Source organism: Phragmites australis, chromosome 3 (genome assembly GCF_958298935.1).
Source record: "Phragmites australis chromosome 3, lpPhrAust1.1, whole genome shotgun sequence".
NCBI lineage: Eukaryota > Viridiplantae > Streptophyta > Magnoliopsida > Poales > Poaceae > Phragmites > Phragmites australis.
The window spans coordinates 47,630,854-47,655,610 of record NC_084923.1 but is presented as its reverse complement, the minus strand read 5'-3'; the positions used below and the strand labels follow the sequence as shown (position 1 = coordinate 47,655,610).

General features: G+C 44.1%; 4 protein-coding genes across 6 annotated transcripts; 3 read left to right on the top strand and 1 right to left on the bottom strand.

Moving 5' to 3' along the window:
* Positions 1 to 1,739: 1,739 nt before the first annotated feature.
* LOC133913564 (transcription factor BHLH089-like) lies at positions 1,740 to 5,135 on the top strand. The gene is made up of 6 exons (XM_062356746.1): positions 1,740 to 2,175; positions 3,498 to 3,701; positions 3,913 to 3,978; positions 4,140 to 4,208; positions 4,289 to 4,360; positions 4,719 to 5,135. The coding sequence occupies exons 1-6, from the start codon at positions 1,954 to 1,956 to the stop codon at positions 4,845 to 4,847; spliced, it is 762 nt and encodes a 253-aa protein (XP_062212730.1). The 5' UTR covers positions 1,740 to 1,953; the 3' UTR covers positions 4,848 to 5,135.
* Positions 5,136 to 5,748: 613 nt separating this feature from the next.
* Positions 5,749 to 18,644, top strand: LOC133913563 (DDT domain-containing protein DDR4-like). 3 transcript variants are annotated; one of them, XM_062356744.1, is made up of 12 exons: positions 5,749 to 6,397; positions 6,541 to 6,651; positions 6,981 to 7,067; positions 7,155 to 7,192; positions 7,283 to 7,364; positions 15,102 to 15,208; positions 15,303 to 15,474; positions 16,233 to 16,325; positions 16,424 to 16,547; positions 17,119 to 17,161; positions 17,302 to 17,454; positions 17,539 to 18,644. In XM_062356744.1, the coding sequence occupies exons 1-12, from the start codon at positions 6,080 to 6,082 to the stop codon at positions 18,203 to 18,205; spliced, it is 1,995 nt and encodes a 664-aa protein (XP_062212728.1). In that variant the 5' UTR covers positions 5,749 to 6,079; the 3' UTR covers positions 18,206 to 18,644. The 3 variants fall into 3 exon arrangements, with proteins under 3 accessions (XP_062212728.1, XP_062212727.1, XP_062212729.1); XM_062356743.1 differs by having other exon boundaries at positions 5,750 to 6,397; positions 17,260 to 17,454; XM_062356745.1 differs by lacking the exons at positions 7,155 to 7,192; positions 7,283 to 7,364 and having other exon boundaries at positions 5,750 to 6,397; positions 17,260 to 17,454.
* LOC133913562 (uncharacterized) lies at positions 9,878 to 12,663 on the bottom strand. The gene is made up of 5 exons (XM_062356742.1): positions 12,051 to 12,663; positions 11,667 to 11,965; positions 10,957 to 11,589; positions 10,729 to 10,871; positions 9,878 to 10,644 (listed from the first exon to the last, which is right to left on the bottom strand). Exons 1-5 carry the CDS (start codon positions 12,538 to 12,540, stop codon positions 10,071 to 10,073), a joined length of 2,139 nt encoding a protein of 712 aa, XP_062212726.1. The 5' UTR covers positions 12,541 to 12,663; the 3' UTR covers positions 9,878 to 10,070.
* Positions 18,645 to 19,479: 835 nt separating the features above from the next.
* On the top strand, positions 19,480 to 24,160 carry LOC133913561 (DEAD-box ATP-dependent RNA helicase 27-like). The gene is made up of 12 exons (XM_062356741.1): positions 19,480 to 20,032; positions 20,272 to 20,457; positions 20,838 to 21,023; positions 22,092 to 22,175; positions 22,283 to 22,324; positions 22,411 to 22,500; positions 22,579 to 22,884; positions 22,967 to 23,005; positions 23,085 to 23,189; positions 23,273 to 23,341; positions 23,428 to 23,553; positions 23,810 to 24,160. The coding sequence occupies exons 1-12, from the start codon at positions 19,544 to 19,546 to the stop codon at positions 23,996 to 23,998; spliced, it is 1,911 nt and encodes a 636-aa protein (XP_062212725.1). The 5' UTR covers positions 19,480 to 19,543; the 3' UTR covers positions 23,999 to 24,160.
* The last annotated feature ends 597 nt before the right edge of the window (positions 24,161 to 24,757 follow it).

The following is a 24,757-nucleotide window of genomic DNA, read 5'->3' as shown; positions in this document are numbered from 1 at the left end:
CTTTTGGTCTCAGTCCCACTTGTTTTAGTATAAGTGAGTAAGAGTACAGAGGTTTGGATTTTATTTGGTAGAGTTTTTACTTTTAATTCATCTTAGATATGATATTGATAGGTAAATATAAAGTAATTTAAATATATATTTTTAATTTAAAATGTAAACAAGATAATTTACCCAAACGCCATAAATATATACTAAGTTCTAATTTCATGAACTTTTGAAGCTACGGATACCTTGTTAATTATTGAAGCTAAAGATATGCTAAATATAATTCCCTAGTGAAGTTTGTGTCAGCTCTATAGTTTATAGTATTATTCTCAAAGCTATCTCGTGAAATTCATTGCTTTGTGTTGAGTATATTCTAACATGTTCATCACTTGTCGTTTGTTCGGTAGTGAAAAGGAATTCAAAGGGCTTATCTGTCTCTTCTGCCAATTATCAAAGCATCCATTCCAAACAAAGTCACAAATATACTATTTCTTAGATCTAGTATTGATGGGTATTGTAGCTTAGAAAAAGACATGCAAGAGTTTTTCTAATAATACGAGGCAATACATCATATTATGAGGTATAGTCACATAGACGTTTTTTCTAAGATAGCATGCTCAACGGGTGCCACCATATTGCCAACGAAATAAACAACTCACATGATTTATAACTAACCACAAATGGCAAAGTAAAGCGCGGCTTATATTTTTTATGCATAATGGAGCTAATTAAATTTTAAGATGACAATAATTGCATCCACAAAATACAATATCGCTATACCTTTTCTTCTGTGTAGAAGCTTGAAAACGACGTGGTATGAGTTTTGTTACATATCGCAATATTAAAGGACATCACAAAACTTTATGTAAAATCCAAACAAGTCCTCACGCACTAACATTTTACTTCAGTGAATGTTTTTTTTAATATGTAGTTTAGATTTATCTCGATAGATAAATGCAACTTGTTATTAGTATTACAACATGCATGCAACGGTGGTTGAACCTTATGGTTTAGACTTTAAATACGTGTCAGTATCTAAACTAGGTTTTGTTTGGATGATATTTGGATCCGGATTCTTGAACTCTAAAAGTTTCTCTCAAGACAATTCCAAACTTTCTCTACATTCCAAGTCCTGATTGAAGTACAACGAATTGGATTTTGTTTTACAAAGCTCTAGCTTCAAAATCTATATAGAGTTTGAAGTTTGTATTTATCAAATAAAATGATTTAAATATCTATTATTAATTAAAAATAAAAATAAAAGATCTAAACTAAAAATTCTTAATCTATTTATAATTCCAACTACAATTTTTCTAAGTTAGGAATGACAAGCTCTAAGCGGTGCAAGTTAACCTTCTAAATTACTCGTGCTTAGACCAAGGTCAAGGGATTCCTTTCACGGTCGGATTCCTTTCACGGTCAGATTCCCGTCGTGAAGGGATTTTTGTTCCCTTCAGCGTTCCCAACGGTTTCCCTTCACGGTTCCCTTCACCACAGGATTTCCAGGGTCATTCCCTTTAGGATGGGATTCTCTCTCTTTTCCTTTCGCGATTCCCTTCGAAGGAAGCTGTTGGAGATGAGAGAAAATAAAAGTAATAAGAATAGAGAAGAGAATCGGAAAAGGAACGAAATGAAAGGAATATGATTAGGATAGTCTTAGCAGTGAAAGAGCGTTCACCCTGCCATTTGCCAACCGGCCCCGATTCTAGACCCTAGCCGGTCAACCCCGCTTCCCCCAATCACCGCGTGGCGAAATCCCGAGGCCCCAGTTCTTTACTCCACGAGCTCACCTTCCGGTCTTCTCTGAGCTCTCTCTCTCTCCCCCGCAAGCGTGCACAGTGCCACAGTGAGCTCCCTCTCCATCTCCACCCGATCTGGTCGCCTCCAAGTCTCCCACCAGCCCGTCTCGTTGCACGCGCCTCCGAAAGCCTAGACCTCCCCTCGTGAGTTGCTTCGCCGCCACCTGCCATGCACCCGGCCCCGGCTGTCGCCGCGGAGCTCTGGCGCCCGCCGCACCTCGCCGTCGCCGCGGGCGGCGGCCGCGCGGTGGAGGCGTCCTCCGCTGTTACGGAGAAGAGCAGTGCCAGCCGCGGGGGCGGCAGCGGACGGAGGAGGCGGCAGGAGCCTCCGGCGTCCGAGGACGACTCTTCCAGGATCGTCTCCACCTCAGGCGGCGGCGGTCAGGATTTGGTATGTTCTCCTCTGCTTAACTGCATTGATCGTGATCCGTATGGCATTGGGGGTGTTGGAACCAAAGGGCCTTCAGGGGTGGGAATTTGGAGGTTTCCAAGGCGAATGGTAGCTTCGTAATTTAGTGCTTAACTGAGTACGCCGGTGTGATCTGTTCATGTGGACGGTTGAGCTCGGCGTGGTTCGTGCTAACTTTGATAAAATTCCTCTGGATTGCTGTTTTGATTAAATGGTTTGGTTTAATTCGGTAATGTGCAGCGGAATCAGCCCTGTCAGCTGCAGATAGCGGTCTAGCGACCGTAGCCTGTTTGTGATTGAAGTAAATTGGATGCCTGAGAATAATTTGGTTTAAAAGGTCCAAAAAATGCTTAGAAAATACTCTAAAAGTACAGGATTGTTAACCTTGTAAAATAGTTTGGAGGCTTGGCTAAAATTTTTACATCTGCTGTGCTAGAGTTAAAACTTCTGCAATAGCCAAGATACAAGGAGAACATTAATTACAGAGGAAAAATCTTAGGGGAATTCATGATATTCCAAACTACTAACAAAAGTATATGACGAGGTTAAAATCTGTGTACTCATTGTCATACTCAGGTTATATAATTTATCATTCGGACACTAGAAGTTCCATACAAAGGATTTTTTATTGTGGTAACACAATGTTTACTAGAGTGCCAGTTTTTGCTTGGCAAGTTAACATGGTGGCATAATTTATCCTTCTGGAGACAACTGCTTAAACCAGTCATGTTGAGTGGTACGTGCTTGGTAACTCCACTTTTAATGCAATAGTTGTTGGTCTGTGCATACCGAGATGTTCTAACAAGTTAAAGGCACTCACTAGACAAACAATTAAGTCCAATCAACTTTCTCCAATACTCGCCACTGAACCAACAACTGTTGGTCCACAAAATGCTTTGGCTGGAATTCAGATTCACAACAATGCTACGGTAGCATGGTCCAAAGAATAATTGTGATAGATTCACAACAATGCTATAAAGGTTTGCAATTAGAATGAGCTGAAATACAGGTTTGCGTCAGCTTTTTATGCTTGCATTTAGTAGCCTATTGTGCTTGCATTCTTAGAAGGCATACTGAATCATAGTGGTGGGTGCATCATTATTGGTCATATATGATCTGTGATTTTATTGGTGCCTTGCTATGACAGTTGTCCCATGTGTTCATGAATCATGTGCTGTGTTGAATGCTGACCATTTGAACAACTGTTTTTGCCTTTTGAAATGAGAAGATTTTAGTTACATTCTAAAGAAAAGTTACCCAATATTCATGGCCTTCTGGAGTGTACTAATCTTTTTTATGAGCAGACTGATTCAGAAGCTAAGCGTTTCAAAGCAAATAAATCCAGTGATGATAATGGCAGTCTAAGAACGGAGGCTGAAACTGATTCAAGAAGTACTGGCAAGGTAGTTAGTAAAAATCCTCCAGCACAAGAGCCACCAAAACAAGATTACATCCATGTCAGGGCAAGAAGAGGCCAAGCAACTGACAGTCATAGTCTTGCAGAAAGGGTAAGATGATCGTAATATTTTCTGTTTTGACTATTCTTCTATGTAAAGATTTATAGGTCAGCCTGTAAAAATGCTATTGTATGAATTCACACCATGCACTACAGCGGTAAGAAATGTGGTTATGAGTTTAAGTGCTTAAAGATATTGCTGCTATAGGTTAATTGGAAGTATACAACACCAATTTGACCATTAAGATTTCTTGTTTTGACAGGCACGGCGTGAGAAAATAAGTGAACGGATGAAAGTTCTCCAAGATCTCATCCCTGGATGCAACAAGGTGCACTTCGATCACAACAGGCATTCAGCATTGTTTATGTTTGTTCATTTTCTGCCATAAAATTAGCCATAGATAGTCATTATGGTACCATGAACAAGCTCTAGTCCTTTGCGAGTTTCCTTCCTGTAAATGCCAGAATGATTTTTTGCTTGTTGGGTCAGGTTACTGGAAAAGCATCAGTACTCGATGAGATAATTAATTACATCCAATCTTTGCAATGCCAAGTTGAGGTATGTCATTTTCGCAACTGACGCTCCTATGGAATTGCATTACCTTCCATATTCAAGCTAAGATATACTACTGTTTGCAGTTCCTGTCCATGAAGCTTGAGGCGGTTAATGCCCATGTTAACACTGGAGTTGAAGCATTTCCGTCCAAAGATGTAAGTCAACTTTTAAAATTTGTAGTCAAGTACCAAGATCTTTGTGTGCTTTTCTTTGATGCTTTCTAAATATTTGTATGCTGCACTGTGAGCACTGCTGAACTTTTGACAAAGCAACACTTTTGAATTTGTAATTATGCACCACCAGGGGTTTTTAGTTTAAATTTGCAGGGGAGAATACACCATTGAAACATCTAAACCCTGAACTTTTGACAAAGCAACACTTTTGAATTTGTAATTATGCACCGCCAGGGGTTTTTAGTTTAAATTTGCAGGGGAGAATGCACCATTGAAACATCTTAATGAATTGCTCTCATTGTGTTCCATTTGATTTTCCATTCCGCTTTCTTGTTTACAGTTCGGTGCTCAGACATACAACACAGCTCCTGGTCTGACATTTGATACTCAAACACCAAGAGAATACTCCCAAGGCACCTCGGAATGGCTTCACATGCAGATTGGCGGTGCCTACGAAAGGGTGTCATGAACGAAATGAATTCAGAGTAGCGGCCAATAAAGTGAACCATGATCAATCAAGCCCATGGTTCTAGATTATCTTTCGGAACCGTCGTGTTCCAATCACAGTTTTATTCATGCTTCGAGCTGTAATGCCAGTAGGGACATGTATTTAGAGGCGACCACAGTTTTTTTTTTCATCTGGATCTCATGACATTGTTTCTCCTATTCATTTGTTCCATGGAGTTTCTGTCTACCGCCATCATCTGTAAGAAGTATGAATAAATCAGGTCTTCTTTCTCCTCTTCTGGGAGCACCAGTGCCCTGTGTTGATGCTGTGATTTGTGTTTGTGGTCTGTATAAACTCACCCTTCCGGTATTCAACTTGACCAAGTGGCTTGTGATTAAGCAGAACATTCATAAGCTCGGAAACCTGGGGCCTGTTTGGTTGGCCGTATGCGCTCAGTTTGACTCGTATGAGTCATGCAGGTTGAGTTGAGACAGACTGGAGAGATGCAGTAGGAGCTGTTTGGTTGGTTGCATGTGGTCAACCTGTCTAAGAAGAGATTGTGTTTGGTTGCCCGTATGAGTATATGTTGCATATTAGTGAATTTTTTATAATTTTTAGAGAATTTTAATTAAATATTAATTTAGGATTTTTGATTAAACTAATTAAAATAGGTTGCTAGTGAACTCTAGTTTACTTAAAAAATATTTAGATTTTTTATCACTCTTATACCCCTAAATAAAATCTAAAGTTAAATAAAAAAACAGTGTTTTTACACCAGGCAAGCAACCCGGCGCGTACGCTCGATTCGATCCGAGCAACAAACGAGCGGCTGAGCACGAACGGCTACATCCACAAATGCTTGCACGCGCGGAGCGAAGCAACCAAACACGTCCAGGGCGAACACAGCTAAACCTCCCAAAAACCCTGCACCACTGGCGAAATCTCCATTTTACCCCTGCCCCGCAAACGCGGTAAGCCGGTAACGGCTCAGTTCCCATCTGCCCCTGCTGATCTCGCAGCTCCTTTCCCACGCGAAATTCCCGTTTCGCCCCTGTTTTTCTTCCTCGTTCACCCCTTTCGCCCCCCCCCCCTCCTCATCAGTGCCCATGGTTTCCACTGCCACGGCGCCACCTGCACAGGCTGTCCACTCCCCGTGAGTCCGTGGCCTCCTCCCTCCCAAACCCGAACCCTACCCTGACTCCGACCTCTGATCCACACCCCGATCCAGCCCTTCCCCACATAGGTCGCCGGCGATGGCGGCCGCCTCCCCGCCGCAGGATCAGCAGCAGCCACCGCCGACGGAGGGAGAGGTTTCGCGCGAGGCTGCGATGCTGACCCCGAGGAGGGCGCGGTTTCCTCGCGCGTGCCACAACCGGCCGATGGCGGCGCCTTCCACGCCCGCGCCCGCGCCTCCGCCGCCGCGGCCGAGGCAGAGCGGGAATGCGGGGGACGAGACGCCGGAGTACCGCGTGGTGACGCCACTCGTGGCGGAGCCGGAGGCGTGCGCTGAGCTGCCGCGGTGGAGGCTGCGCGGCATGTGGGAGCTCGCCTCCGTCCTCAACTTCCTCCACGTGAGCGCCGCGCTCGTGCTCTCCCTCACTTATTAATCTCCCGCTGCGCCTGTCCTTCAATAAGAGCTCAGGGTTTAGCGTTTAAGTAGGTTTCAGAGTTCAGTATTCCGGTTTGACGTGGTTGATCTGCTTCGGAGCTGCAGGTGTTCCGGCCATTGCTCAACATTGCGGTGGAATTCACTGCGGAGGAGCTGGAGGACGCGATCATAACGCCCAACGGCTTGCTGGATGACGTGCATATGCCTCTGTTAAAGGTGAGTCATAACTGTTTCGGTTATTTTGGTGTTCATCATTAAGTTCAAATACGCTGCTGCCTTTAGTTGGCTGTGGAATTGGGGGTTCCTGGAAAATGTTGTGCTGCTCATCACATGATCTAGTGTCATGGGTTATGCTTTCTGAATTTTAGGAAAATAATGGTCTTGCTGTTATAGGAGTAGTGTAGACTAGTACCCCATCAAGCAATTGTTTGTAGGATCAAGCAAAATCTGCCTGGTTTGTCCATCCTGGCTACTTCTGATTGCAAATCATAGTAAATTCCAAGTATCATATATGATATTTCATGCTTCTTAATTGCATTTTGCAGTCAATTCCTCCAGTAAACCGAATGGCAATGGGACGTGGAACATGGGTAACTGTGTTATGTAGAAAACTGAAGCACTGGTGGCATCTGGTATATGTTACACCCTCGCCAAGTACAATTTTACGTAAGGGATGAAACTGAATTTGGTTGATGAGTTAATAAAGGTTCGAACTGCAGGCTGCAGAAGGCAATCTGCCGATTGTTGCCTCACATGGGTGGGTTCTTACCCACACAGTTCCTTAACTGAATCTCTAGCTGTGATCATATCTCTGATGACCTTGCTTTATTATTTTTGCCTTGTTCAGAGCGGAAGTTGAAATGTACAGGGCACTTGAGCCAGCAACTCGATTAGTGATTCTGAAAGCGATATGTGATATACGTGGTGAGGTGTGTGCCCCCATTATTTTGTGAAATGCTTTAAATGGTACAATTGAACCTCAGTGTAAAGTCTTTTGCTTTTGTGGAATAAAACCTACTGTCCTGCATACGGGTCATCTTTACTAGTGATAGTTGATTAGAGTTTTCTATCCTCAATTTCCTTGTCACATTCGGCATCTTTGTGGATTCCTAGATATTCTATTGGTCCATTGATTAGTTAGTGTAGTATCATGCTCTATGTCCAGTAAGATTTTTCTCTCTCTGTTTGTATATCATCCTACAAGTAGCCATCATGTCAGCATAGTTTAAGTTTATTGAGGATGGCCCGAGCTGGTGGCTCACTGGGGTATATGGCCCACAGGCGGACGACGAGAAGCTGGAGTTCCTACAGGAACACAGAGACATTCGGTCCCTGTGCTCTGTGCCATGGGCCATCGCGGGAGACTTCAACTTGATTTACCGATCAGAAGACAAAAACAACGCCAATGTCAACCGGGTGATGATGGGCCGGTTCTATCGTTTCCTCGACAAGGTGGAGGTGCAGGAGGTTCCCCTTCTAGGCAGGAAATACACGTGGTCCAGCGAACGATTCGCTCCCACATTCGTGCGTCTTGATCGGGTTTTCTGCACGGCCAACTGGGATGATCTCTTCCCTGATTGCCTATTGCGTAGCTCGGCGTCGATGATCTCGGACCATTGCCCCCTCTTGCTCGGCCTGTGGAACAACACGCGCGGAAAACGCTGCTTTCACTTCGAAAGCTTCTAGCCCAAGTTGGGGGGCGTCATGGAGGCAGTCACAACTGCTTGGGCTACTCCGACGTCGATGACGTGCCCGTTTGAACGTTTGTCCATCAAATTCAAAACCTTCAATCGTGCTTTACAATCTTGGAGCCAGCGCATGACCGGAAACATCAACCTGCAGCTGCGGATGGCGCGTGAGATCATGCATCGGCTGGAGATTGCTCAGGATGCGCGACCTCTCTCGGTAGAAGAAAGTTGGCTGCGCTGCGAACTGAAGAAACATTCTCGGCCTTGCATCCCTCGAGCGTACCATAGCGCGGCTTCGGTCACGCATCGGGTGGATAAAAGAGGGAGACGCCAACACCGGTTACTTCCATGCCCATGTTCGCCACCACAAGCGCAACAATTTCATTGGGAAGCTCCACATTGGAGACCGTGTGATCACCGGACAAGAGAAGTAGCAGGCCGTCTTGGAGTTCTACGACAATTTGTTGGGTTCGGTGGAACCGAGAACGAAAAGCTTCAATATCGCCTCCTTCCAACCTTCACAAGACCTCTCGGACCTCGATGCGGAGTTCATAGAGGAGGAGGTGTGGGAGACTATCAAGCTATTGCCCTTGGACAAGGCTCCCAGTCCCGACGGGTTTACCGGCCGTTTCTACCGCATGTGCTGAAGCATCATCAAGCAAGACATCATGAAATCACTCAGGGCCATTCAAACAGGGGACAACAAGAAGCTGGGTCTCCTAAACTCGGCCTACTTGATCTTGCTGCCCAAGAAGCCGGACGTCGTGGAGGTTAAGGACTTCCGCCCTATCAGCCTAATCCACAGCTTCGCTAAGCTGGTGTTTCATGGCGAACAAACTTGCACCACAACTACCAGCAATGGTGAGCACCAATCAAAGCGCTTTCGTGCGCCGCTACACCTAGGACAACTTCATCCTAGTGCAGCAGACAACGAGATTGCTTCACCAACGGAAAGAGCCGCAGATGCTCCTTAAGTTGGACATCTCGAAAGCCTTCGACTCCGTGTCGTGGAGTTTTCTCTTGGAGAGCCTCACCCACCTCGGCTTTGGGCAAGGCTGGCGCAATGCTATTTGTTGTCTGTTGGCCACTGCCTCCACCCAGGTGCTTGTTAATGGCGAGCCCAGTGAGGTCATTCACCATCGGAGAGGGCTACAGCAGGGCGACCCGCTTTCGCCAATGCTCTTCATCTTGGTGATGGACGTGTTAAACTCTGTGCTGAACAAGGCGAGCAATGATGGCCTCCTTCAACCTCTCGCAACCCGGCCGATACATCACAGGGTGTCGCTTTACGCGGACAACGTCGTGCTGTTCCTACGGCCGGTGCGGGGTGATCTTCTGGCGATCCAAGAAATCCTCGGCTGGTTCGAGAACGCCTCATAAGAACCAACCTCCAAAAGTGCTCGGCGACCCCAATCCAATGCAGCTCCATGGATGTAAATGTGGTGCGCGAATTAATGTAGTGCGCCATTGTTGACTTCCCTTGCAAGTACTTGGGCTTATCGACCGCATCGGTGTGGAAGCTAACCAATCTACAACCGCTTATCGACCGCGTGGTGGATCAACTTCCAGGGTGGAAGGCGGGTCTGCTTCATCCGGCGGGCCGCACTGTGCTAGTGAAGGCGGTCCTCACGACCATCCCGATCTACCAGCTAATGACCCTCGACATCCCCCGCTGGGTAATCAAGACGATTGACAAACGACGTCGGGCTTTCTTGTGGAAGGGCAGAGAAGGTCAATGTTACACAGTACGGGGATACGGATACGGGGATACGGATACGGGGATACGGGGATACAATATTTTCCAAAAATAGCAATACGGGGATACGGTAAACCCCAAATACAAAATTACAACCATAGTCGAATATTGTGCATTACATAATAATATCAAAATATCATAGAAATATAAGATAAAGAAATATGCTAAGCTCTTCAAGAACTGATAAGAACTCAATCTTCCCCTCCTAATATCTCCTCCTCAAATTCTGGCTCATCAAGTGTCAGATCAGCACCTTCTAAAAAGCCAACACCAACAAAGCTCTCGGTGCCATCTCCCCCGACATCCCACATTCGGCTTGGTCCACTTTGATAATCATTGGACTTCCTTGAAAGAAGACGCAAGTTGTTATGCACAAACACCAAATCCTCAGCTCTCTCAGGAGTGAGCTTATTCCTCTTCATGCTATGTATAAAAGCATATGTGCTCCAATTCCTCTCACAGCAAGAGGAAGATGCTGGCTGCCCAAGTAGCTTTAAGGCTAAATCTTTCAACTCTGGGGTGTGAACTCCATAAGTGCCCCACCATTGCTTTGTGTCAAAATGAGCTCTATCCTCAACTGAATCAGGGTCATCGAAGGCACCCAAAAATAGTGAGAAATCAGCAAATTGTGTCTTGATTTTTCTTAAGTCATCCGGATCCGGAAAGAACTTTCTAAAACATTTGTTCCTCTCAGTATTAATTTTAACATCATTATTTGGGCTGACACGACCAGATACTTCATTAAGCCAAGCTGGAGTATAGTATCTATCACCACAATAACAAAAAGAATCATCAAAATTGTGCAATTCAAAACATTTAAATGACAATGTAAGGTTGATATTTTGTTACCTTGGATTTAGTGAGTGTGCCAAACACTGGAGAGGAGTATTACTCTTGCCCCACCTAGATAGTAAAATGCTTTGAACAACATCAAAAAAGACACTTGTACCACCATCCACAATTCCCTCCTTCCGATAGATACAAGCTCTCACCTAAGATATATAAAAAAAAATCAGCAAGCATAGGACAATAAAATCAGCAAGCATAGACAACTAAATGTCAAAATCAGCACATCACCTTCTCTATCATAGAGTCCCACATCTCATAGACCAAATGGAGACATGGCTTGTCTGTGTCAGCTGCCCGTAGCATTGAATAAATAGGATCGGTGAAATCAATAATGTATTGAACTTGATCCCACCATATATCATTGAGAATCTTTTCCTTCACCGCTTGAGCTTTGGTTGGATCGTCCTCCCTATAAGCCATCCACTTGTCACCAACAACCATGAGCACCAATGCTTCCTTGATAAGCAAGAACCTCTTCAACATGACAATGACACTAGCAAATCTTGTTTCTGCAACTGCAAGAAACTTGAGTTTGGTAAACTCATTGAACATGGACAACCTCATGCCATGATTCATGATGTAATTCTTGATATAGGAGGCATCTTCTGAGATGTGTTTGATCCAAACAAGTTCTTTATTGTCGCCTTCATCGTCCTTTGGAGCACAAATATTCTTCAATGCAAGGTTGAGGGTGTGCACAACGCAAGGAGTCCAAAAGATGTTCTTGTACTTTGATTCAATCATCAATCCGGCGGCTTTGCAATTTGCCGCATTGTCAGTGATCACTTGGACCACATTCTTTGATCCAACTTCCTCTATCACCTCCTTCAACCTATCGAAGATATATTCCTTGCTTTTCACCTATCAAGAGTTCAAGACAGGAAGACCATAATGTACCAAAAAAAGATCAAAAAGACAAGCTCAAATTGATTTTGTACCTCTCCTTCGGAGTCAATTGATTTTAGAAAAATTGGAGCACCCTCTGTCACAGCTATAAAATTTAAAATTGGGCGTCTTTGCGGATCAGTCCACCCATCAGCTGCAATAGTCACTTCTTTGAAGGGCCAAGTGGATTTGATAGGTTGAAGCATCCTCTCAACATGTGCCTTCTCTTTTTGGAGAAGATTTGTTCTCAATGCATTATATCCCGGAGGCACATAACCACCCATTTTGTTGTTTGCAACAAAATTGTAAGAAGCCCGATAATTGGGGTTCCTTGCCACATTGAAAGGTAGCCCTGCAAAATAAAGTACTAGCATGCTTCAAACGAAATGAGAAATGCAAAATACAAGTACAACATAATTAATTGCAATTCTGCAAACCTGCAGTGTAGAACAATCTTGCAATATGACCATCGGCAATGTGTCGGGTTTCAGCATTAAAACTTTCTGAAATCTCTGATTGCTTCCCTTTTCTTTTCTTTGATGATGGTGGCAAGCCTGAATCTTCAAAAGGGGGTAAGCGAAGTAGCTTATTCCTAGGGGCACTAGTTGTTGCAACCTCTATAGCTTCACGATCTTCCTTGCGAAGTTGCTCAAGGATAGGGTACGAAATCTTCTCACAAATCGCAACACCCGTATTTCTCACCTTTAGAAGATGAGACCTCACTCTTGAATAGCTGCCCGGATAATCTTTTTCACAAAAATGACACCTAAATCTCGCATTGCCTCCACGGCCGGGTGTCACATATCTGGTAACATGAACCCACAATGGATATTTGGGGTTCCTGTACTTAGTTTCTTCATTTTCTGTTTCATGACTACCAACAGAGGATCGTGTTCCTGTTCCACTTCCACTTCCACTTGATGCCATTACAATGCCTCAGCTTCTATTCATCAGTTCCAACATTTCATTGCTTAAGATATTAAACTCATTGCTTAAGATATTAAACTTGCTGACTGCAGCATTAAGCATTCTCAAATCACAAAATTTGAGCACTGGATGATGGGCTTACCTGCTGGCCTCTGTTGCACGGAGTCACGGAGCTGGACGAAGCACGCAGCGCTGGCTGCTGTACTGGATGAACCCCGCGCGCGTGAGCTGGACGAAGCACGCAACAGCGGCAGGCCAGCAGCGACAGGAGAGGAGGGGCGGCGCTGGCGGACAGTACGGGAGCGGCGCCGACGGAGAGGAGGCAAGGCGGCGCCGGCGGAGAGGAGGGGCGGCGCCGGCGGACAGGACGGGAGCGGCGCCGACGGAGAGGAGGCGAGGCGGCGCCGGCGAAGATTAGGGGAGGCGCCGGCGGAGATTAGGGGAGGCGCCAACGGAGAGAAGGCCGAAGGGGAGGCGGCGCCGGCGGAGAGGAGGAGGGGCGGCGCCGGCGGAGAGGAGGGGCGGCGCGGATGGATGGCGGAGAGGAGTTCCAGCAGTATTTCGGCGGCGGCGGAGAGCAGTTCCATCAGGTTAGTAGCCTCCTCTGATGGGCCGGGCCGTATTTCGGCCGTATCCCCCGCGTATCCCAGCGTATCCCGTGCGTATCCCTTTAATTTCGTATTTTTTTTAAATAAAAAAAAGGGATACGCGGGGATACGCGCGTATCCCCGTTCTGTACGTGTCCTGGACGGGGATACGGTGCCTCTCATGCGTATCCGTGCAACAGAGGAGAAGGTAAATGGAGGTCACTGTCTCATCGCCTGGAGCCGGGTCTGCCATCCGAAGGAGCTTGGCGGTCTCGGCTGGGCGTCGTACCCGGTGGCTATGGCTTCAGAAGACAGCGCCGGACAAGCCTTGGGTGGGATCCAATTTGTCACTCCCCTCAAATTCACGCGCTGTTCTCAACGCTCCTGATCTCAGAGGTTGGCAACGGGCAACACACTTTGTTCTGGTCCGACAGGTGGTTCTTGGGCATATCTGTTGCCGAGTTGCCACCAAATCTGCTCACCATGGTGCCAAGCCGGCTTGTCAACAGGCGCACCGTCAGGGTGGCGCTTGCCAACAATGCTTGGACCTGTGACATCCGAGGGGGGGGGGGCGCCTTCCGTGCCTGCCATGGCGGAGTTCCTGCAGTTATGGGACTTGGCGGCCGAGACCACCTTACAGCTCAAAATTGCAGATCGTCATCTCTAGTCCGCGACACCGTCAGGTGTTTACTCCACCAAATCAGCATGCATGGCTTTCTTCACCGGCAGCATCGGCTTTGAGCTATTTCAACAGATTTGGAAGGTATGGGCCTTGCCGCGGGCTAAGTACTAAGTTTGGCTAGCTAGCCACAACCGATGTTGGACAGCGGACCGTCTTGCCCGATGCGGACTCCCACATCCTCCAAGGTGTCTGCTATGCGACCAGGCTGATGAGACCATCACACACCTGCTAGTAAACTGTGTCGTCTCGCGACACGTTTGGTTCAAACTGCTGCTTGGATTCGGGTTGCACCACGTCGCCCCAACCCGACGCCAATGCTCCTTCCCAGACTGGTGTCGTTGCGCTGCACGCAAAACTCCTAAGGAGAAACGGTGCGCGTTCAACTCGCTAGTCATCCTGTGCGCATGGTGGATTTGGAAACATCGCCACTGCTGCGTCTTCGAGGGTATTATGCCTAACGCACAGTCCATCCTTCGCGAGATTGTAGATGAGAGCACGTTGTGGTGCGTGGCCGGCGCAAAGAAGCTGCAGGCTTTGATGGCCTAGCTTGCGGTGTTCTATAAGTCGTTCCTATGGTGTGTGGTGCGTATGTAATAGTTCAAGGCTGTTTGTGCATGTGTGTGCGTTCGTCTCCACCCTGCTCCTGAAGGGGATGGTGGGGTGGGGTCGGTTTTGTACTATATTTCTATCTTCTTAATACAATGACATGCAGTTCTCCTGTGTGTTCAAAAAAAAAAAGTTTATTGAAGATGTTCTGTTTGTTAAAATTTGAAAACAATCTGGTGCTAGAACATGTAAAGCCTAATCATTAATCCAAGATTGCTTTATGAGGTATGACGACAATTTATAGTGGAGGTTTGTTGAGACAAATCATGATTCAGAAAGGGACAAGTTAGTCCTTCAGGTTGGATTGAAGCCAAAAAAAAAAACCCCTATCAGAACAAATCTTGAAGCAGGACTATTAGTGGTGGAGTAGTGACCGGTTGCAAATCTGACCCTAAGTGCACTTTAAAATATGTGTCTTCCACTTTTTGGGAAGCACATAAGCACCTCTTGTTTTGTATTCATGTGTGAATGAATTGTGTGGTTAATAACATGAGGCTCAGAGAAGTGTTTTATTTGATCTCCAAGATTCCAATCCCATGCATATAGCAGCTCTTCTGAGTTGGTAAATGCTCTTAATATCTGCAGATTGGTAATTGTTTAGAGATGCCTGCAAATAGCTGCAAATGTAATGATTAAGCTATCTGGTCATGAATCATATGCTGATCTGCTAGCACCTAATTTTGCAGCAAGAGGATGTTCGGAACTTCATCGATAGTTCTTTAAAGCATGGTTATCATCTTCCCGTCTTCCGTAAAGAACGAATTGGGGGAGATTCATATGGAATCTCATACTGGTGGGCAAACAATAACTTTCAACAGAAATTAGGAAACAAATTTTAAAGCATCTTTTGTGGTCAGAGGCATCTCTACTCATCTGATGCACTACAGGTATGAAGATGACCCAATCCTTGGGCATCGGTTGTATCGCGAAATTAGACGAGTGGAGTATGTGAAGGATCCTACAAAAAAATCTGAAGGAAAGGGAGTCTCAAGTGTTCCGGTTATATCCTACCACTGGGAGGCTGTAGCATCCAACTTTGATGAGTTTCAAATAGCTACAGTAAGTTTTGAATCCATCATATCTATTTCTTTAGGTATTCTATTAATGAATGGAGCCATTCAATAGTTCATCTTTGTCTGTAGCTCAGCACGTACAATTATTATTATTATGTTATAATGAAAAAAGTTATGTCCTTAATTGTTGGTACGAGATATTGCCATGCCCGTGATCATCTTTTAAAATAGATATGGTAGGCATTGCTTGGAAATGGGTATTATGAGTTGGTAAACTTCCATGCTTTTGTATCATTACTAATTAGTTATTTAGTACTAACAAATTACACTTTGGCTGAATTCCTTGTTGCTTTTTTGTTAGGTATCACTATTTTTTTTTCCTTATGCGGCAATTATGCTGTGGTAAAAAATGAATTCGTGGCAAATAGTTAAATCTAGCATTATAGCTTGGGCCTTCTTAGCACCAAATTTGGATAGCTCATTAACATGTAGTATTTAACTATCTGGTGCATGTATTAGCCCATACGCCGCACCACGCTGTGGTGATTACTTTCAACGAAATGTGTTTTCCCCACCCATTTCTCCCAAAAGTTCCAAGATACTTCTGAGTATGGTCGTCACATATTACACTTAAATTTAATTTGAAAGGCACACTGGAAGAGCTTATCTGGAGCAAAGTGCCAACTTTTGGTGTCAATGAATCAAATAATAATTTAGCAGAAGAGTTGTAGTCTTGTAGATATTTTACTCCTCCTGATCAAACCGCTGAAGTTTAATGATATTAGTTCTTTTCTGCTTATGCAGGAAAAACTCTTTTCAAGTAGGAACAGGACAGAGGTCTCGCTTGGCAAGAAGATGAAGATCAATTATCTTCCAGAGATTGAAAAGATTCACAAGGTATTCCACTGCAGCTCTGAAGAGTTAAATTGTTTGCATAGAATAGGATACCTTGCTATTCTCAACTTGTAATAAGTTGCCATCCTTTCCTCTTGCAGAAGAAGGAGAAGCTGCTCAAAAAGCAACAAAGAGAAGCCCTCCTCCTTGACAGCTACTTGACAGTGAATGGGTTCACATCTGGCCGCTCTCGTCGTGAAAGAAAGCGTGTCACTTATACTTTTGGTAATCCCAAGGCTGAACTCAATGTTATTAACTAATTTATCTGGCTAAATTGGTGTTTCCCCGTTTTGTGCTGATCAGTAGTTACAGATTTCTGTTCATGTAGTCATTCCTTCATGTTAGATGTTTGATTATCATTTCCTGCATTGGAATTGTTATGTCAGTATTGTCTCCTGCCATCCTATGATTTAAACTCGCTAAGCGCAGCTGTAAATCTGTGGCCTCACTGTCATTGCTGCTTTGTTTCTCATCAGCAGAACATTATCTAAGTAATGTCTTTAAGCTGGTCTTAGTAGTATGTTAACAAAGCTATCTGTAATATCATTATTTAAACATTTAGTAAATGTCAGCAAGCTATTCCTGTTTTCCAGACTTGTACTGAAGTCATGAGTCTAGTGCAATTGTTCATTAAAGATCCTCGTTTAGGCTAAATGATATGAGTACGTGCCATGTTTATTCAAAAGTCATACTATCTATATGTTCGTTCGATGTATCACACAGTGTCTATTGGAACAAGACCAGTGTGTATACGTTTCCTAGCTATCTTAATGATTTTTCTTAATTGGTCATGCAGATGATTATGACCGGTCAATAAATGAAGCCATAAAAACAACGAAGTAGGTGTATTTTTCTGTTCTTGATAGTTTCATCTATTAAGGGATTTGTAGAAACAACTCAAATCATGAAGCAACTTTCTGCACTATATTATTGACAGAAAAAGTGAGAACACTGTTGAGATTGTTACTGCTACCAACAGAAGAGTACTTGATCCAACTCAAGAGGCATCAAGCTATGGTAGATTACCTGGTCCGTCACCATTATGCAATGGATTCTATGGAGAATCTCCAGCGAAGTCAAATCGGTACCAAGCAAGCAATGGGAAAGAAAAAGCTGAAAGACTTCTTCGCAGGTAACTTCTTTAACGCTTGGTGTTTATCTGTTTTTCTGCCAGAACTTATTAGCCTATTAACATGCATTGTTCCATTATATATAGCTACAGGCAGAGAAAAAGATCCCAGAGGTACACAAAAGACTTTGTTGAGGCTGTCTCGGACATGGACCTGAATTTAGACAGTGATGACGATATCATGGGTGAAGCAATCTATGACGAGGAATATATTAGAAGTAGAAAACAACATAAGACAAGTCTTTCTGAAGATGATGAAGAGTTCCGGTTGGAACAAGTTGTCAGTGATGGTGATGACGAAGTGGATCATTCTTTGAGTGCTAGCGAAGATGCAGAGGAGCTCCAGTGGTGCAAAAGATTGCCAATTTGCAACCTTCAAGGGACCAAGTTGAGGTCTGTTGATGAAATCCAAATAGGCATTAGGCGCAGTAAACGCTCCACCCGTCCTCGTATTAACTATCGGCAATATGATATTTCTTGGACAAATTCAGAATCTGGAAGGCCTGAGAAACCCAAGGCATCAGAGCCAGATGCACTAAATGATAGGGAGCTCTCAACAAGTAGTCAAGACCGAGAGGAAGTAGATGATGAAGTAAATAAAGAGCAGCAGCGGTACATGGAGAAGATGCATGTTCCTGGCAGGGAGAGTAAAAGTATCCGGAGAAAATTCCTCGACCTGAATGAGCTCGCCCCTGTTGGTGGTTTTGATGATGCGCCAGTCTTGGTGAAAGATGAGCACATGAATAACGGTTAAGAAACATGTCCGCAGCACATTCGGGGTGCTGTCACCTGGGTATCAATACTTGGTGAAATCCTTGGCTTTAGCATGCATGGATCAATGATAATAGACGGTGATACGACATTGGCCTTTTGGGCGGATTGCTGCTACTTACTGCCAATTTGGAACCAACGAGGAGATGAGATGGTCCATGAGTGCAGTGGCTGAATTTCCAGCCCATTAGCTAATAAGCCCTATCTGATACTTGGAGATCATGCTGAGATGTACACTAGCCACGCTGCACGCGTCAATTGGCGCTGTGCGACTATCGCATTGATAAATCACCACAATTGGATGTATGTGTATCCTCCATGTATAAATAATGTCTGTCTGGTTCGGGGATGCCTACACTGCCTACCGCTATCAGCATTTTGTTCTCGACTGAGCATCTACATGAGACTTGGTTCTACTGCAACCTGTAGGTTGTAGTGCTGTACTTTGTATCTGTATGCGGTAATTCATTAGCGCTTGATTGCTTATTAGCTAGCTTATCATGTGGTTGTTGCTTGGAAGTTGAACTTCCATGCCTGGTTCTCCAGTATTCCAGTAGTACTACTGACTGAAAGCTGCATGTGTTCCGTTTATGAATGGGATGGGAACAGATTTTCGTGCTAAAATCGTCAGTGAGCCCGACTGAAGAATTGTTGGCAGAAAAATCACTGTTTTTTTTATTGTTTCAAAGTAATGATGTTTTGATCAAGGGCTGTTTCGATTGGAGCCGGCGCTCACCCTGCCAATTTTTTGGCGTTGACCCGCACGGTTGGCTCACTCACGCCCATGCCTTCCACGCTGGGTGAAAACATCGGTGACTGATTCCTCTGCACAATAATTGGCTCGTCTAGGTTTGACGGGTAGACGTGGGTAAAAACCAAACCATATTTTGTAGCTGTTTCCATCGCGGCATTATACGGTCGTCGAAGCAATGGTCCAACGCTGCCTCTCCACCTGGAAACTCTAGAACCAGGAAGCCTCTGGATGGCAGTTCTTTTCTTTTCTTTTCGTTTCTTTTTTCTTTTCTTTTTTCTTTTCTTTTTTTCCTTTTTTTTTTTTGAGAGAGAGGAGATGTCAGTTCTTTTTAGGGGTGGAGTCTTCAGAATGTGGCCCATAGCCATTTTGGGCCGGGCCGGGTCGGGCCGAGCCTACACTCCAAGGATGACAATGACAGGCGCGCCGCGCGTAGTGGGAAGCTGCAGGTGGGACCACGTAAGGGCAACCCCTGCCGTTAATATACCAACCCCTCGCCGTTAGGCATGGATCCTAAAACCCTAGCGATTAGCGAAGGCAAACCCTCCCTTCTCTCCCGCCGCCGCGACCATGAGTTCGGCCAGGCCGTCGAAGAAGCGGAAGCAGCCCGTCGCCGCCCCTCCGGAGTCGGACTCCGAGGAGGAGGAGTCGGTCTACGACACTGCCTCCGACGAGGAGGAGGAGATGATGCAGCAGGAGGAGCAGGCGAGCGACGAGGGGGACGAGGAGGAGCAAGCGCTGGCGCAGGAACAGGAAGAGGGGGACGAGAGCGAGGAGGAGGTGAAGGAGGTGAAGGAAACAGGGAAGAAGAAGGAGAAGAAGAAGAAGGAGAAGAAGAAGAAGGAGAAGAAGAAGAAGGAGAAGAAGGGGAAGACGGAGATGAAGGAGAAAGAAGAAAGGAATGAGGAGGAGGGGGGAAAAGAGGAAAAGAAGAAGGAGAAGAAGAAGAAGAAGGGGGAGGGAAGTGGGATTCTGACGAACAAGATGTTCTCGGAGCTCCTTATCTCCGAGCTCACTGCCAAGGCCATCAGAGAGATGAACTACACCCACCTCACCCAGGTACCTCCTGCCTTAGTTTAAGATCTACCATTGCATCGGCGAAAAGGCTGCTCTTTTGTTCGAATTACTTTTGTTCTCACTGCAGGTTCATTATTGCATATTTTTTGTTCTCGGTAGAGATGATTGGCATTAAAGCTAACTGCTTCTATGAAACTTTGTGTTATGTGTGTCAGCGTGCTGCTCCGTTGGATTAGTATTGATATAGTGACATGTGTGTGTGATTGTTTTCATGATCGCAGATTCAAGCTAGATCGATCCCGCCTCTGTTGGAAGGAAAGGATGTGATGGGCGCAGCCAAAACTGGCTCGGGGAAGACTCTTGCATTCCTTATACCAGCAATTGAGCTGCTCTATCAAACGCGTTTCTTGCCAAGGAATGGGACTGGAGTTATCGTGGTTTGCCCAACAAGGGAGCTTGCTATCCAGGTATATGGTTCAGCGTTGTTGGTTTATACAGAAAAATCATGGTGCAATAATGTTCCTTTCGATTCATTCTACATGTTTTAAGACTGTTCAAGAACTCACTGTGAGTGAAAGAACCGAAATCGGATGTGATAAGATTATGCTTTGTTAAGACAATGTTGTGTAAAAATAGTGGTCAAAGTTGTTCATGTTACAGTGTTTTTTAGATAAGGTACAGAAAGCTGCTTTTCACATTACTATTGCTAAATATTGGCGATGTTGAACTTGAAAAAAAGTAGCCTTTTGTAGTGTTTACTTGCCAAGTCTATAAACACAATCCATTGTTAATGATGTGCACGTATGCATTTCGCTATTCTTAATCATCATTGATTCATTTGCCCTAGACACACAATGTTGCCAAGGAGTTAATGAAGTATCACTCGCAAACTGTTGGATATGTAATTGGCGGTAATAACCGGAGAGGTGAAGCTGATCAGCTCGCAAAGGGGGTCAATTTATTAGTCGCTACACCAGGCAGGCTTTTGGACCATCTACAAAATACCAAGAGTTTCATGTACAAAAGTCTAAAGGTAACAGATTTTTTTTTTGTTGCCAGCACTTCGTGTCAAAGGTTAAAGGAAATCTGTGTGTTGAAGTAGTGCACATTTGCAACATGAATCTAACATGCAATTTCATATTTCTAGTGTAGTACACACATACTTATTTGCATCATCAGTCCTCTTTATCCACTTAATTGCAAATGCATTCTGTGCTTTACCCCCATCTACTGTTTTCTCCATTACTCAGCATTCTGTGTTTAGCTTTTGGTATCCTCGAAACCACCATACAGGGGTAAAATTGCTCCGGTTTTAATAGTTGATGGATGTAAATTAAACGGTATTAGAGTTGTGGGTCAAAATTAAACGAAGACAATAGTTGAGTGGTGCAAATTGGACTTTTTCCTAAAATTGAACTAGAGTCTGGACTCTGGATAAATTTGCCGCTTGGATTATACGAAGTATGTAACATTGTAAACTATACTGGTTTTATATCTTGTTATGTTGTCTTTTATCCCTGTTATATGTTTACTTTGGGTTTGATTATTATTTTGACCAAGTTCTGTGCATGTAGTTTGTCTGAAAATTGTTAACAATGTTGGTTTTCGATCTTTACAAGCCATTTCTATCTCTGTTAGTGCATATTTCCTCTGGGTTAGTTATTAGTTCCACCAAGTTTGTGGATGTAGTTTGTTGGAAGTGTGAAAAATCAGTGGAGGAAATAGTTGAGAAATTTTTCGGTAGCTAAAAGCTTATCATACTCTCATAGTCATCCCCTAAAATTAATTTATTCTATTATCTTACTCGAAAGCGTATTTCAAATATATTGTTGGACTGGGGTGGGCTCATGCTTTTACCGTTGGATCTCTATACTCAAGCCTGACCCAAAGCATGGAAGATTGGACGAACTGGGCTGGGCTGCACATGAACAAGTCCAAGATATAGCTTTCTGGCTTGATTTCATGTTTCAACGGTTTGTTGTTTTACTATAGGGATATGAAAAACATTATTCAGAACCATGAATGCCAATATTCCATGACTGACCCCTTGCTCTTCTTACTCTGTCTATCTCTGATGTACCTCATCCTATTATTTTTGTAGTGCCTTGTAATTGATGAAGCTGATCGTATACTTGAGCAAAACTTTGAGGAAGATATGAAACAAATATTTAAACGCCTTCCTCAGGTATATGATCATATGGCCATCTGACAATTCTCATTTCATATGCATAATGTAGCTTTTAACTTTGATCTAACATAATTATTTATTTCTTCCGGTGAATCATTATGCAGAACAGGCAGACTGTTCTTTTTTCTGCTACACAGACTCCAGAGGTTGGTAGATCTGTTATCCAGTTTATTCAAACTTTTCATTAGTTTTTCTATAGGTTGCTCTGCTTATGCTTTGATTTATTCCACAGGTTGAAAATTTTGCTAAGTTGTCATTTGAGAAAAATGAAGAACGTAAAGAAAAACCAGTTTATGTTGGAGTTGATGATGATAAATCAAAGGCAAGGAACTGCTTCACCTGGTTTCAACTCTCCTTTTAAGAATCTTTTGTAGGAAAAATAACTGTGATGCTCTGGCAGGCTACTGTTGAAGGTTTACAGCAGGGCTATTGTGTCATTTCTAGCGAGAAAAGGTTCCTGGTTCTGTATGCTTTCCTCAAAAAGCAGCAGTCAAAGAATAAGAAGGTCATGGTGTTCTTTTCATCATGTAATTCAGTCAAATTCCATGCAGAACTTCTGAATTTCCTTCAGATAGACTGTTCTGATATCCATGGGAAACAAAAGCAGCAGAAACGAACTACAACATTCTTTAGCTTTTGCAAGGCAGAAGAGGGCATCTTATTGTGCACCAATGTGGCAGCACGTGGACTTGATATCCCTGATGTGGTGAGGTTTTGACCTGTTATTTGTTTTAACAGCAGACCTATTTTACTCCCCCGCTAACCTAAGGATCTATTCCCTTCTTTAGGATTATATTGTACAATATGATCCTCCGGATGAACCAAAGGTTTGTGATTCTAAACAGAGCCAGTGAAACATTATATTGCTATCATTTTTTAAACTGCAATGTGGAACTTCACTTTCAGGATTACATTCACAGAGTTGGTCGTACTGCACGTGGTGATAAAGGAAAAGGAAGAGCATTACTGTTCTTACTACCACAAGAATTAAAGTTTATCATTTATCTGAAGGTAATATATTTTATGTGAAGATAACGTAATGTCTATTTTCCTTATAAATTAAGAGAAATCACACATTTAATGGTTGCCTGCAGGCGGCCAGGGTTACTCTGACAGAATACGATTTCAATGAAAAGAAGGTGCCAAACTTGCAATCACACCTCGTAAGTGTAGTAAATATTTCACAATAACTGAATTTCTTCAACCCCCCTTTTTTCCTCGTATAGTGATAACTCGAGTTGTTGAGCAGGAGAATATTGTTTGTGAGAATTACTTCCTAAACCAGTCAGCAAAAGAAGCCTACAGATCCTATGTTTTGGCATACGACTCACACTCTATGAAAGACATTTTTGATGTCCATCAACTAGATCTGAAGGTAAATGTTCTGTAAAGTTGTCAAGTAGAAGCACAGTTGATACTTCCATAATTTTACTAGTAGTTTATCTCGTCCTTGAAACTATTAGGCTAGCTGAGGATATAAATATTACTTGTCAAGACAAATGCTGATGTTTCATCTGCTGTCTTATATTAACGTCATGAAAATGAACAAGTTAATTGTATATAAATTTGTGGTTTTGATACTCCACAGTAAATTGAATGCGCTTATGTTTAATTCCTCGGTTGTCCTGCAGAAAGTAGCAGCATCTTTCTGCTTCCGGAACCCTCCAAAAGTGAATCTCGGCCTGGAGAGCAGTGCATCGAAACATCGGAGGAAAATGAGGAGAGTGGATGGTGGGAAGAGGCATGGTATCGGACCTTCGAATCCTTACGGAAGGAAAGACAGAGACGGTGATGATAAACGACAGTTCGCAAGATTCTAAAAAGGAAGAGCCTTTTCATGGGGTTTAACTGCCCGTGGCAATTGCGTTGTGTGTTTACATCAGAGTTACGAAGTCACCTGGCTTCTGAAATTTTTGTTAGGTTACTTGATATTATAAACGGATGAGATTTTAAGTTTCGAAAGGGATGATCGCTTCATTTTATGGCTTTAGGGGTTCAATGCAGTTTTCGCACCAAATGGGTTCTTAATTTGCCCGGTACTTATTACTGCAGGAGCGAATGGATCAGATCAGAATCCGTTCTTTCGCCCGTGGAGACTCGAGACAATTTTTGTTGATTTTACGATGGGCTAGCATACTTATAGCTACACTCCGTTTGGATTCAACTCTAGGAAAAGTTCAACTGGAAAGGAGCAAAGCACACGCCAGGCTTGCCAATTCGCCGTTGTCCACAACGAAGTCTGTACCCGCAGCAGCCGAGCCGAGCGCTAACGCAAGCCGAGGCACCAAAATGACTGTCCCCCATTGCCGCCGTCGCTTTGGATCGTTGTGGACGATCCGACGATACCTCTAGGCAGGCGGGATGCCCATGCCGTGGCTTCGGGGCTCGTCCCTCGCGCCGGTTGTGCCGCTGCCAGCAGCCTGCATGCCCGTTCTACCACACCATCGCGCGCAGTCCACATCACCGCAACTAGGCGCCGGGTAGCGGTGAGCCGGTGGCCACGCCGCACGCATCAAGAGATTGGATTTCGGTAACGTTTGGTCCGCACACAAATCGCATCAGCCATCGCCTGTCGCTTT

Excerpts from the sequence above, each read along its gene's own strand:
- LOC133913564 (XM_062356746.1), top strand. The coding sequence starts at position 1,954 with ATGCACCCGGCCCCGGCTGTCGCCGCGGAGCTCTGGCGCCCGCCGCAC. Across the intron at positions 3,979-4,139 it reads TCATCCCTGGATGCAACAAG|GTTACTGGAAAAGCATCAGT; the intron begins GTGCACTTCGAT and ends TTGTTGGGTCAG. Across the intron at positions 4,209-4,288 it reads CTTTGCAATGCCAAGTTGAG|TTCCTGTCCATGAAGCTTGA; the intron begins GTATGTCATTTT and ends TACTGTTTGCAG.
- LOC133913562 (XM_062356742.1), bottom strand. The coding sequence starts at position 12,540 with ATGGCATCAAGTGGAAGTGGAAGTGGAACAGGAACACGATCCTCTGTT. Across the intron at positions 11,966-12,050 it reads AAGATTGTTCTACACTGCAG|GGCTACCTTTCAATGTGGCA; the intron begins GTTTGCAGAATT and ends TTTATTTTGCAG. Across the intron at positions 10,872-10,956 it reads GGGACTCTATGATAGAGAAG|GTGAGAGCTTGTATCTATCG; the intron begins GTGATGTGCTGA and ends TATATATCTTAG.
- LOC133913561 (XM_062356741.1), top strand. The coding sequence starts at position 19,544 with ATGAGTTCGGCCAGGCCGTCGAAGAAGCGGAAGCAGCCCGTCGCCGCC. Across the intron at positions 22,325-22,410 it reads CTGCTACACAGACTCCAGAG|GTTGAAAATTTTGCTAAGTT; the intron begins GTTGGTAGATCT and ends TTTATTCCACAG. Across the intron at positions 23,006-23,084 it reads ATCCTCCGGATGAACCAAAG|GATTACATTCACAGAGTTGG; the intron begins GTTTGTGATTCT and ends CTTCACTTTCAG.
- LOC133913563 (XM_062356743.1), top strand. The coding sequence starts at position 6,080 with ATGGCGGCCGCCTCCCCGCCGCAGGATCAGCAGCAGCCACCGCCGACG. Across the intron at positions 7,193-7,282 it reads CCGATTGTTGCCTCACATGG|AGCGGAAGTTGAAATGTACA; the intron begins GTGGGTTCTTAC and ends TGCCTTGTTCAG. Across the intron at positions 15,209-15,302 it reads TCATATGGAATCTCATACTG|GTATGAAGATGACCCAATCC; the intron begins GTGGGCAAACAA and ends GATGCACTACAG.